The sequence below is a fragment of the Pipra filicauda genome, unplaced genomic scaffold (genome assembly GCF_003945595.2).
Source record: "Pipra filicauda isolate LSUMZ 115617 unplaced genomic scaffold, ASM394559v2 scaffold391_size691406_pilon, whole genome shotgun sequence".
Taxonomy (NCBI): Eukaryota; Metazoa; Chordata; class Aves; order Passeriformes; family Pipridae; genus Pipra; species Pipra filicauda.
The window spans coordinates 617,000-628,579 of NW_024104522.1; the positions used below are offsets into that span (position 1 = coordinate 617,000).

At 44.3% G+C, this 11,580-nt stretch overlaps 1 protein-coding gene and 1 long non-coding RNA gene across 2 annotated transcripts; one reads left to right on the forward strand and one right to left on the reverse strand.

The window, feature by feature from the left end:
* The first annotated feature begins 550 nt into the window (after nucleotides 1-550).
* On the forward strand, nucleotides 551-3,570 carry LOC120323974. The gene is made up of 2 exons (XR_005564939.1): nucleotides 551-1,730; nucleotides 2,925-3,570. It is a non-coding gene; the product is annotated as an uncharacterized LOC120323974 (long non-coding RNA).
* Nucleotides 3,571-5,461: 1,891 nt separating this feature from the next.
* SDF2L1 (stromal cell derived factor 2 like 1) lies at nucleotides 5,462-11,396 on the reverse strand. Its single transcript, XM_027733133.2, has 3 exons — nucleotides 11,117-11,396; nucleotides 10,112-10,308; nucleotides 5,462-8,081 (listed from the first exon to the last, which is right to left on the reverse strand). The coding sequence occupies exons 1-3, from the start codon at nucleotides 11,283-11,285 to the stop codon at nucleotides 7,803-7,805; spliced, it is 645 nt and encodes a 214-aa protein (XP_027588934.1). The 5' UTR covers nucleotides 11,286-11,396; the 3' UTR covers nucleotides 5,462-7,802.
* Nucleotides 11,397-11,580: the final 184 nt, after the last annotated feature.

Sequence of the window (11,580 nt, forward strand, 5' to 3'; positions counted from 1 at the left end):
CTTTTTTGCAAGATTTCAGTTAATCACTCACAATAAACAGACTCCCATCTCATAAGGGAAAACAGCGGCCATATAGAAAGACAAATATTTTAACATTTTAAGCTATTTCAGTCTTAGAGACTGAAGTCTCCGAACCTGACCGAGAGCCACTCCCATCACCATGGGTTTGTATTTGCTGAGGAAACATAGCACAACACAAACGTGTTTTGCTGTGCAGCTTTATAGAAAATTGCCTGCAGCTCGACAGTAATCATCTGCACACCCGCACCCCGTGAAAGCAGAGGTAATGCGTTCAAAAGTATAATATTTGCAAGAGAGAGTAGATGGTGCTCCCTTGGGTGCAATTTCAGGAGAAGCCTTGCATTCCGCACTTCTCGAGGTCTGTTTTAGCCACACAGGTTTAATGCTACAAGAGCTTTTTTTTTTTTTTTTTTTTTTTGCTGTGGAGTCACAAGCACAGCGTAAGATTTTGCTGGCACGAATCATGACCCTTCCCGCTTTGAACAAGACGGAAGGACACAAGCGGAGTAGACCGGTGATTAAAGGAGAGCCTATGCAATTCTTTTATGACACTCCGTGTGCCCACTGAAGCCAGTTACCGAGCTAGATCGGTTTGTAGTAGGATGGGAACTGCTGGAGTTGCATTAAAGCGTGTTTCTCTCACAGTGCAGCAGCACGGTTAGAATATCCATAAGCACGGAGCCCTCTGGACGTCCTGGATGCAGGACAAGCACTCAGGGCGTCCGGGAGTGCTCGTGCGCCTCTCGGTTCCCACACCCGGGCAGGTACTGACTCGCTGCTGTGTTTTCTCGGCCCGAGGAGGCACAACGATCCCGTTTGCAGCCTTTCGGACTCTTGAGCTACTGGGCTTTAAACCTGCCGCTCGGCCAGAGGAAGTCGGATGAAGGCAGAGGAGGAACCGGGGAGGGACCCCCGCTCTCCGCCAGCCCACCGGGCACAGGGCGACGGCGCTGCCCAGCGTAGCCCCATCCTTCGTCTTCGGCCCTGCGGCAAAACATCGCCGCGCCCACGAGGAGCTTCCCACGGGAGACGTGCTGCGCAGCGCCCAGGGCTTCTGCCGGGGGCCGTGCTCTGCTCGCAGCCGGGGGCTCCGGCTGGCCACGGGGCCGGCACATGCGGTGGGACCTCCCCGCTCCCTCCACGCCCCGCTGCGGCGGAGACGAGAGGGGTGGGGAAGGGGCAGAGAACTGTGAGGACAGATTCGCTACGGGAATGAGGGTCTTGGAGGAAGCCTCTTGACATCACCCAAGGATCGCCGTTAGCAGCGGCTGGCACGCAAATACTGGTACCCGGGATCGCAGAAGGTTCCTGTGCGAGAGCATCTTTCCGCTAGACATGAAGGAATATCAGCAGGCAGTGGATGGTGAGAAACCAAAATTGCACTGCCAGGGAGATCTGCAGAAAAAGAATCTCTGTTTTTTTGGCACATGAACAAAACCCTCGGCAATAACGGCGCCGACAGGAAGGGGAGCTGGACTCGCCAGCCCCCTGCCCCCACCGAGGACGGCTGGCGTAGCGCAACGTGGGCGACCCACGCAGCCAGTGGGAGCTGCATCCCCGCAGGATGGCAGGGAGAAGCCTCTCAGCGGCTCGCAAACCGATACCGCGTCGGTAAGAGATGGCAGCTCCTCATGCCAAAGGGAAGCCTCGGCGGGTGGCACAGGATCCGCTCCAGGGGAAGTGGTCCAGGAAGAGCCGAGGAGAGCCAGGTGAGTCACACTAAGGACAAGAGCCGTTCATGTAAGTGTTACCACTGACGAGCAACGTATTCTGGCCAGGAACAGATCGTTCAGTTTTCGCTTTTGCTGTCGAGATCTTGCAAGATGCAATGAGTTTTGTTGTAGATGACGGGAGGAGGTGAGCTCCCTGTTTAACCACTCTTTTGTGCCTTTCCTTCCCCCACCGAGCAGAAACCGGTATTTAATTTTACAATACAGGTAATTGCCTTAGATGTGTACTATAAGCAAATAGACTTCAACCTTGGCCTCACTTTATCGATCCTAAAGAAAAACAGGAAATAGAAACGCCTGAAGCGCCGCTTCAGAGCCTACGCTACTGTTTTAAACTTCCCTTTCGAATAACCGAGCAGTACATGACTTGGCAGAGCGCACCTAACGCGAGGCACGGCCGCACGGGAGGTCTTGCAGCAGCAGATCGCCTTAGCAGTGTAACGCGGAGGAAGCGGATGTTATTTGTTTCCCCCTGAAGAGTATAAATCCGCAGCGATCAAAGCTGCGCAGCTGAAACACCGCCGGGCTGCCAAAGGCGCTCGACTCCCGGGGAGCCGGCAGCGCTCGGGAGCAGCAGGCGGAGGAGCAGCGCTCACTAGCGGCCGCCGCTCCCGGCCCGCTCCCCGCTTCCAGATGGGGATAAGGGGAAAGACGCGCCCGCCCCTTTCTCCTCAGAACGGCCCTGCTCGCATATACCCCACACAAGTTTTCATACAGCTCATCCACAGGACTGTTCCCTAGGCAGGACAGAGTAGTCACTGGCCAGTCCAGGGAGCCGCGGGCAGGGGGCTGCAGTCAGCCCGACCCTTCCAGCCTGCAGCAGCCGGGCTGGCAGAGATGGGGCCGACAAGGCATCAGCAGAAGAAAAATAACAACACTGGGTACCTATTGCATCTTATGTTTAGCTGTGGTTTGAGATACTTCGACATTCAGTACAGCACACACTTATATTACTAATCAGCAGTCTCAGAAAATGAAGCTTAGGTGGATAAATACATAACCATCACAGAGATCAAGCAAAGAGCCTTAGATCCCAGTCACAGCTCAACAGTCCTCCAGACATGCAATGCCAGCACCCGCACATTATTTTTATAGTTTAAAAAAGCACATAGGAACTAATCAGTCAGCTTTGCAGCTTGCATGTATTCTGATTATTTTCTAATGTTTTTTAAGGGTTTGGTACCCTTGAGATGTCATACAGCTCCTAACGCTTCTTATCCTAATGAAGCAGGACACCATTTTCCCAAAGGACTGAAGACAGCCGAATCCCTCACAGAACAGTGGCTTGAATCAGCATCAGAGGAGGATTTCACTGGGAACTTTATGCTAATTTAGAATTAGCACAATACCAAATATAGCAAGAAGGTTTTTATAATCAGTTTAATTTGATGCAATTTAAAGAGAAAGAAGCATTGAATGATGCAGCAAATAAAGTCTACTTTTCAAGGTGGTCACTACATTCCCTCCTTGTCTCATACACACCCAAAATAATTCAGTACTGTCCTCAGAGGAATTGGTTGACCATCTCAAATAATTCCCACACATTACTCCAATTACTGCAAGCTTGATTCAGGAAACAGAAGAAAAGGAGCTAACCCTGCTGTTCCATCTTTAGAGTAAAAAGAAACTATTAGATACAAATACTCCAGGTCCCGCTAAAGTATTTATAAACATGGGAGCACTAAGATGCTTAGAATGGCAGTGGGAGGAGGGGAAAAAGTATAAAATATTTATTCCTCTAAGCATTTAAAAAACCTTAGGACCTTAAAGTTTATTACTGTTTGTGATTTGCATACATAATAAATGCTACGTCCCCCAAGTTTGAATTGCCTTGTGTTTCCTATGCAACTCCAGGTTGGTAAGGTTCGCCATTTTATTCCTCCTTGAGGAAGCAAACCACCCCCTGTGCTTCCTCTCCCCCAGGGTAGAATCAAACACAATCAAGAGGAAAGCACTTCCTTAGCTCCAAGTATTCCTGTTTAAGGGTAACTTTTTTGTTGTAGTTGTTTCCTAACAAAGCTTAATGACAGAACCACAAGTGCTGCCTTGTATCTCCAAAAACATGGGTTCCTGAAAGGCAACTGATGAAACAAGCCACGTTATGAAGCAATTAATGATCAAACATATTTGAACAGTGGCCCAGAGCTGTATTACAGGAAAATGTGTTTCAAGAGAGAATTGCAAAACCAAAAGGACACAGATGAAAACTCAGAACTAGGAAAGAGAGACAGCAGCATCAGGCACCCTACATACAAATTCTCTGCCAGCAGGAAATTTAACAAAGAGGCACCAAGAATGTCAAGCAGGGATTCAGACACGTTGCTGCTGGAAAGATGTTGCTGCTGGAAAGAAGTTCCTGATAAGGTTCAGCCTCTGTCTAGTACAGGTGTGAAACATGGCGCATCTACAGTGCCAGCTACTGCTTCAGTGCTGGAGAAGAGAGGCAGAAGAGAAAGAAGATTCAGTAAAACTCACAGGCTTAAAAACACGGCTGAGTAAGCATCACTGTTACAGGGTTGTTTCAATAGTAGATTTTTTTCTTCCTAAAAAGATATGCTAATTTAACTTATTAAGAGCAGATATACTCAATTAGTATTCCCAAACAAATTAAATTAAAACATTGGTTTATATTTAGGCTCAACATTCAGAATCAATGAGCTGTACATCCCTTCCAGCACTTTTGAAGAACTAAACCCAGTCCTCATTCACACTGAGAAGCCAAAACACATAGCAAGTGTTCATACGCTTAGCTGTTATAGAAAGTTTTAAAAACCTTCCAGAAATAAGAGTAAAAATGTTTGTAGACACATACTTGCCTCCAAAATTAGCACATCTAAGGAACTTTGTCATTTTTACATTGAACTAGATATATACATGTGTAAAATGCAGTATTCGAGAGATTGTCTTCAACACAGTTCAGAGTAGATAGTCTTTAGCAACTATTCCCACTAAGAACAACTATAAATACAGATTCCCCTAATTCTTTCCCCAAAAGTCTTTCTAGTTTACTAAAGGAAGAGTAACAACATCAGTGCACCTTTTCAAAGACTTCTTGTAGTAGTAAGCAAGAAATCTGGAAGCATTTGTTATTTAAAAGAATTATTTGCTAGCATCAGAAATCAAAATAAACAGCTTTCACTTAACATTGAAGCATACAGAGGATTTTGACAGGAGATATTATAAAATTTATCACCTTAAAATAAAGGAAAACAAATAAGCAAAACAGCAATCCCGAGTTTTATAGCTACATCTCTCAGTATTTCATGCTTTATTCTAGAGCTCCAACATCCTTGGGCAGATGATAAAATCACATGGAAAACAAACAACACCACCCAGCAATATAAAAATGGAGATTCTCCATATCTCTAGAGCTCATCTGTGGTGGAAGGACTGAAAAGTTGAACTGTAAACAGCTGAAGTAAATAAAAACACCTGAACCACACTCCGGATCTCAGTACTTGCACATGAGCAAGAGCCATCGTTTTTCACAGCTATAACTTTAGCACTTCCTACATTAACATGACCTTTCTTCCTAGCCAGCATTTAGCATGCTGGGAGTACCAATGGTTCTTGAAGTCCTATATTAGACCTTTCCAAAGTAAGATGTACTTAAACTGGCCTTATTTAAGAGTCCTTCATTTTTATAGTGATAAAAATCCAGAAAAAAACCTAACCAACTAGAAAAAAAAGCCAACGATTGTGACACATACTCAAGCAAAACATTAAGGTCAAGTTCTTTTACACTTTGGTCATAATAAGAAGTGGAGGAAACTCAGTTCACAGGAATATTGTTGAATATGTCTTTAAATAAGGCATTAATAGATACATATGTGTGGGGAAGTTTGGTTCTTTAGGAACAAAAGGTACAAATATTTTTCAAAATTGAGATCATATCAGAAAGTAAGCAATAAGGACTAAAATTATTTTTTTTTCTCAGTCTCACTAAACCAATTCGGCTCAAATCCAGAACAGAAAGACAAAGGTCCAGGGAAATCCCACTCAAGCATAATAAATAAGATTGATAAATACCTTTGCTTCGGACAAACATCCAGGCACAGAGAAACATTGGGTAGGGATAGCACCTGACACACAGACTGAGATGAGCCCCACAGCTCTGTCCCTTTCTCAGCCAACTGTATTCCACAGGTGCACAAACACTAAGCCCATATGGTTTAGGCATAAAGCATTTTAGCTCTTGGTGACAGAGAACTCATTGCCCAAATTATTTTTTCCTCCTGTCAAATACTCTCACTCTTTTTGTTCTTACTTATATACCATCTTCAAAAGAAAAAGCCCTCCTTTTTAATAAAGGAAAGGAAAAGTCAGCTTGTTTATGCAGAAGGTTTGGTTTGTTTTTAAACAGTTATCCTTTATAGCTACAACTCCAATATCAATTAGTCAGGAATATCAGTGAACCTGAAACATTAATCACATAAAAGTTTACTTCTATTACAAATCACCAAAATCCAGCCTACTTAACCTCCAAAACACCTGCAATCCTTAAATACCCACGTTCAACTAAAATTAATAGAAAAACATTCTTACCTTCTTCTTTGAAGAAAAATAACGAGCTACACAGAGCAACTGTGACCGGGTGCTTTGTTCCATAGGGTACAAAGAATCTTCCTTGGTAGGAAACCCTTAAATAAAACCTGGAGCTGGCCTGGCCAACACCTGCACAAGGTACAACAGAGCAGGACCTACAGAGTAGCTGTTGTATTTCTAAAGCTGAACTGCAACCGCTTGGTGCACCTTCTCAACACAACCCTTAATGCTGCAGCACGTGACTGGGGCTGTAAAAGCAGTAAATCACTTTCCTGCTTCTTTAACTGATTGACTAATGAGCACTATAATCAGTAAACTATTTACACATGGAAACAAGGACACCTGAGTTTTCCGACTTTTCTCACTCATTTGGTGAGCTTTTCTGTTTAAAGCAAAGAGCAAATGTATGGTATTTTGAATTTTAATCGGTATTTCCAGTAACACTGTGTAACAAACACATTCAAGAATTAATTTCTCTTTTCACAGAGCGAGAGGAACACAGAAATTCTTAATTTGTCCAATGAAGATTCCCTGCTAGCACTCCACCACACACCATTCTGTCAAAAATCCAGGACCAAACTATTGTCTAAGATTCTTTTTGCTCTTCTGGATTCACACACAAAAATCCCCACATGAGTATATGCCACACTATTTATTCATCTGAATTCTCATACTGATCTTCCAGAGTGACACTGAAGTACAACATAAGCCAAACTCAACTGTTCCTTCGCAGCATAAGGAATTTTATAAAATTCTAATATTAATCAGACAAGCAGCTTTCTGCACCAGTTCATAGAGCAGATCAGCCTTACCAACAGACAATTAGCAGTACCACCATTACCAGATCATCTGAACTTCTTGGACAAATAAATATATTAAAATTTTGTCTTCTTGTTCCAACATACACAATATTTTCAACTCTTCCAATACAGTACAGAACGAAACTCAGGAAGCACATTGGAAGCTATTTTCAAATGGATACTTTCATTTACTCAAAGGCTTGATAACTGACTTCAAGCCATTCAAAAAACACCATTTTGAGAACCATTTTTCCCTTTCTAGACTCAATCCATCTCCTTGTCAATGACATTCTTTCACTAAGAAGCGGAAATCGGTTTCCAAATATTTAATTATAGTTGGAAAAAGATTACAAAATACAAAGTTCTATTGTACTTGGGACTACAGAAATGTATTGCTTCTATTTTTCCATTTCCTTCGAATTTGAGAAAAAGTAACAAGCAAACAAACAACAACAAAAACTAACAGATGTATGAACTAGTTCCACCAATAAGCTTGAAAATTCAGAAAGGATTTCACTAAATAAATGTCAGTGGCTGAATCTGGCAGAAGCCATTCCCCACAGAAGTGCTGCATTTCTAGAATGAACTAATGCCCTTCAGTAACACAAAAAGTCAGTCACCCGGGCAAGACGGGACTTAGAAGAGACCAAGGATTAGCATCTCTGAACTCTGGAGTCAGCTAAAGCTTTTTGGATCCTCTGTCAATTCAGAGCTCATCATGTTTTGCAGGGTCCATACTGGGTTTGATGAAGACTCCCTCCATTGCTTTCCAATAGTTGTGATGATTAGCAGCAGGCATGCCATGGACTTCCCGCTGGCCTCTAATGGGGTGGCCGTACTGTTCTCCTGTTATCGACAGGAACACCTCGGTCCCCACGTGCTTGAAGCGCACGGCGTCATCCCGCTCCCAGTAAGTCCCACTGCACTGCACAATCCAGATATCCAGGTCATCTCCTTCGCCATCATCACCAAAGGCACTTACTTCCTGTTAGAGACACAAACTCCCTGGAGTGAAAATGTAAGCAGACACCTCCAATACACACAAATACCAACCACAAAGTCAGCAGAGTTTAAAGACAAGGATGGGGAAAGAAAAAGTGCTGTTGCTTTGCTTTGCCAACAGTTATCAAATCCAGAAGCAGAAGTTTCTACCATTACAATCTGATCACGAATTGCCAACAAACTTCACCGTGTAATCTGAGCAAAAAGTGCCAACGAATCCTAACATACAAATGAAATAAAAGAGGATTTAGCACAGAGAGACCAGAATAATCCTCCTGAGAAAAAAAATTCAAAAGAAACAACTCTAATGCTGATACAAATTTTCTCCCCACAAAATTAAGTTTGTAACTGTAGACATTTAGCTTTGTAGTATGACTGTCTTCATAGTTACCATTGCAACAGCTTTCTCAGTATGTGTTTTTATCACAACAACCCAACAATTTAGCTCATTAAGTATCAGATTCCCTTTATACTTAATTATACCAAGCTTACAGTTCGGTCACCAACTATTAAGGTGACCCAACTCTTTCTTCAGATAGACTGCTACATAGCTCTTTAAAATAAATAAAGACAATGATTAAGACAAATGAATTGCTGCTAAAACAAAAGTGAGAGATTAGATTTCATCATGCACCATATAAAAACAAAACCAAGCATTTACAGAAACCAGACAGACTAAGTTCCAACTGTTTGAGACTCTAAACAGCCTTTAATTCTTAAAAACTCTGAGAACTAGAAGTGATGAACAACTTGAAAATAGAATGGCAACAGTTTGTACCCAGCAACCTAAAATTTTAGGGTCATGTTAATTCAAGTTTATGTAGCCCCAAAAGTGTGAAAGATAATGCACTAATTGAAAATCCAACTTCTGTAAAGAATATGAAATAAAAGTTTGCATTTATAACTGCATCATATGTCAATAACCTCAATGATCAATAACAAGTCACAGTCCTATAAATCTCTGAGGGACTCAGGCAAGCTTTCCTTTCACTCAGACGTTGTGCAAACACATATATAAAAAAAAAGAAACACAATGACAGTTGCTGAACGTTTTTACATTACTGACAATGTTATACAAAGTGTCTACAATGACAAAGGAAAATTAGGGGAAGGTTTTAGATTCAATCTTTTCTTTAAAGAATTCTTCTGAAATGCTATTTTTCCATCACTTCTTTTAATAATGAGATTATCTAGACACCCTACACAAAGCTGGACCTTATTGTTTTAGCCACTTTACTCACGGTGAAAGATAAACCTTTTTCACAAAGACTCAGGTCTTCCAATTTTCAATGTGGTGACCTATCTACAAAGCCTGATGGAAGACTGAAGTGACTAACAATGACAAACTTACGACAAGCTTGCATTATTTATTTTAAGAGAGATTTTGAACCTTGGAGAAGCATTTGTTCAAGGACAGGACGGGACTTAATGACAGAAATTACACTCTTCTAGATATGTACAAAATTATAAATAAATACGATTATGAGAGTAGATTCAATTTTCCTGTGGAAGGAGGACAGATAAATAAGAATAGCGAACCGAAATAGGGCTAGCAAGAAGATGGCTGAGACTACTAGATTGGATCACCAAGGAACTTGGATACAGGAATGCCTAGTGTTATAATATATGATTAGCTGCCTTGCTCTCAAGCAATCTTCACTGTGTTGAGGGAGGTGCCCATTAAACATTTCAGAACAATGCCAGCAGCAATGGTGCAGAATTTAAAAAAAAAAAAAAAAAAAAAAAAAAAAAAAAAAAAAAAAAAAGAAAAAAACCAGATTTGTTAAAACTACTGCGAAATACCAATATTGGTACATATTAAATTTCACCTGAAGAACTGATATACATTATTTCAAGATGAAGAAAAACATGTACTCAAACTTTGGATACGCACAGACATACTGCTGCTGGCAGCTGGCACCCAAGGCTGGTTCTCCAAAAACATGAGGAACTGGAGAGACTGTTGTCAATACATTGCACTATTCATAAAAAACGTAAAGATTTACAACTCACTTGGTTATTGGACAGTGGTGATGGGAAGTGATGAGTGTGCAGGTTTTTCCCTGTGTTAACGTGGGTCAGTCGTATTGCTTGCCCACATTTCACCGGTGTACCACGCTGGCAACTGCCATCACTCTTCCCACGGATCCGCCAGTAACTGTTGGCATCGTCTGAAGCTTCAACTCCTGTCACTGACTGCTGCCCACTTCCTGTTGGAGTAGAATTAAATGACAGGAGACTTAACCTGCTTCCCCAGTTCAAAAAGTCCTGAAAGAACTAAAGAAATTTTTTTTAATGTTCTCACACCTTCACGTTCAAGAAATGTTTAATTCTCATAGTCCATTTACCGACTGCAAAGGGAATGCAGGTACCAAATAATCTTTCAGACTGAGGAAGTCGAACACACCATGTGTTAGCAGATGCAAACTGTCAAAGTTCATGGCGAACACACGAGAAGAAAATGTGATTCGTGGACACTATTCACACCATCCCGCCTTTCTCAAAAAAATACCAAGTTCTTTGTGTCCCCAAACAGACCAGCACCCTTGTTGCCTAAATAGACACTTCAAGGTACTGCTGAGGCCCTTGACACAGAGCAGGGCTCCCCTCAGGGATGGGGGCAAAGCACCCCTGTCACATTCCGACTGCAGGGCACACACAGCGCAGCTGACACGTCCCACACCCCGGGCCTCGTCATCCTGCTGTCCCTGACAGGTCTCCAGCGCACCCCAACACCCCAGCCCTGGCCTGCTGCTTCCCCCTGTGCCAAGGACATGAACCTCTGGAAGCTCTCACCTCCTTCTCCTTCCCTGATACCCTCACTGCCCACCCCTCGCAATTTCCCTGCCAACCCCCTGCCGGGCACTGCCTGTCTCCCGCACCTCCTTGCCCCCCAACAAACACTTCCTTGCCCCCCTCACAGACACCTCCTTGCCCCCCGCCATTTTCCCGGCCCCCTCACAGCCTGTGCCCCCAACACCTCCCAGCTCCCGACACCCCCGGCCCGGCCCTGCTCACCGGAGCCATACTTGACTTCATGCGAGTGGAGCCGCACGCTGTGGCGAGTGTTGAGCAGCTTCAGCACCGAGCCGCAGGTCACGGCGCCCGGCGACGGCTCCCTGCCGTGGCACAGCCCGCGCAGCAGCGCCAGGAGCACCAGCGGAAAGAGATGGCGACCGCCCCGCATCGCGCCCTCAGCCTGGCTGGCACCGAAACCGCCACCCCCTCGACCCGGCCGGTCCAGGCGCTCTCGCCCCTCGGCCCGGCCGGTCCCCTCACCGCCGCCCCCTCAGAGCGGCGCTTCCGTTCGCCCGCCCGCCCGCCCGCGCGGGCCCGGCAATCACCCCGCCCGCCGCCGCGACCAGCCAATCCTCGTCCGCTTCCCGCTCCACCGCGCTCTCGGATTGGGCTACGGCGAACGGGCACAGAGAAAAGCGGCCAATGAGAGCCCGCGGCGTGGCGGCCCCCGGGGGAGGACGCGA

Excerpts from the sequence above, each read along its gene's own strand:
- SDF2L1 (XM_027733133.2), bottom strand. The coding sequence starts at position 11,285 with ATGCGGGGCGGTCGCCATCTCTTTCCGCTGGTGCTCCTGGCGCTGCTG. Across the intron at positions 10,309-11,116 it reads TGAAGTCAAGTATGGCTCCG|GAAGTGGGCAGCAGTCAGTG; the intron begins GTGAGCAGGGCC and ends CTACTCCAACAG. Across the intron at positions 8,082-10,111 it reads CACCACTGTCCAATAACCAA|GAAGTAAGTGCCTTTGGTGA; the intron begins GTGAGTTGTAAA and ends TGTCTCTAACAG.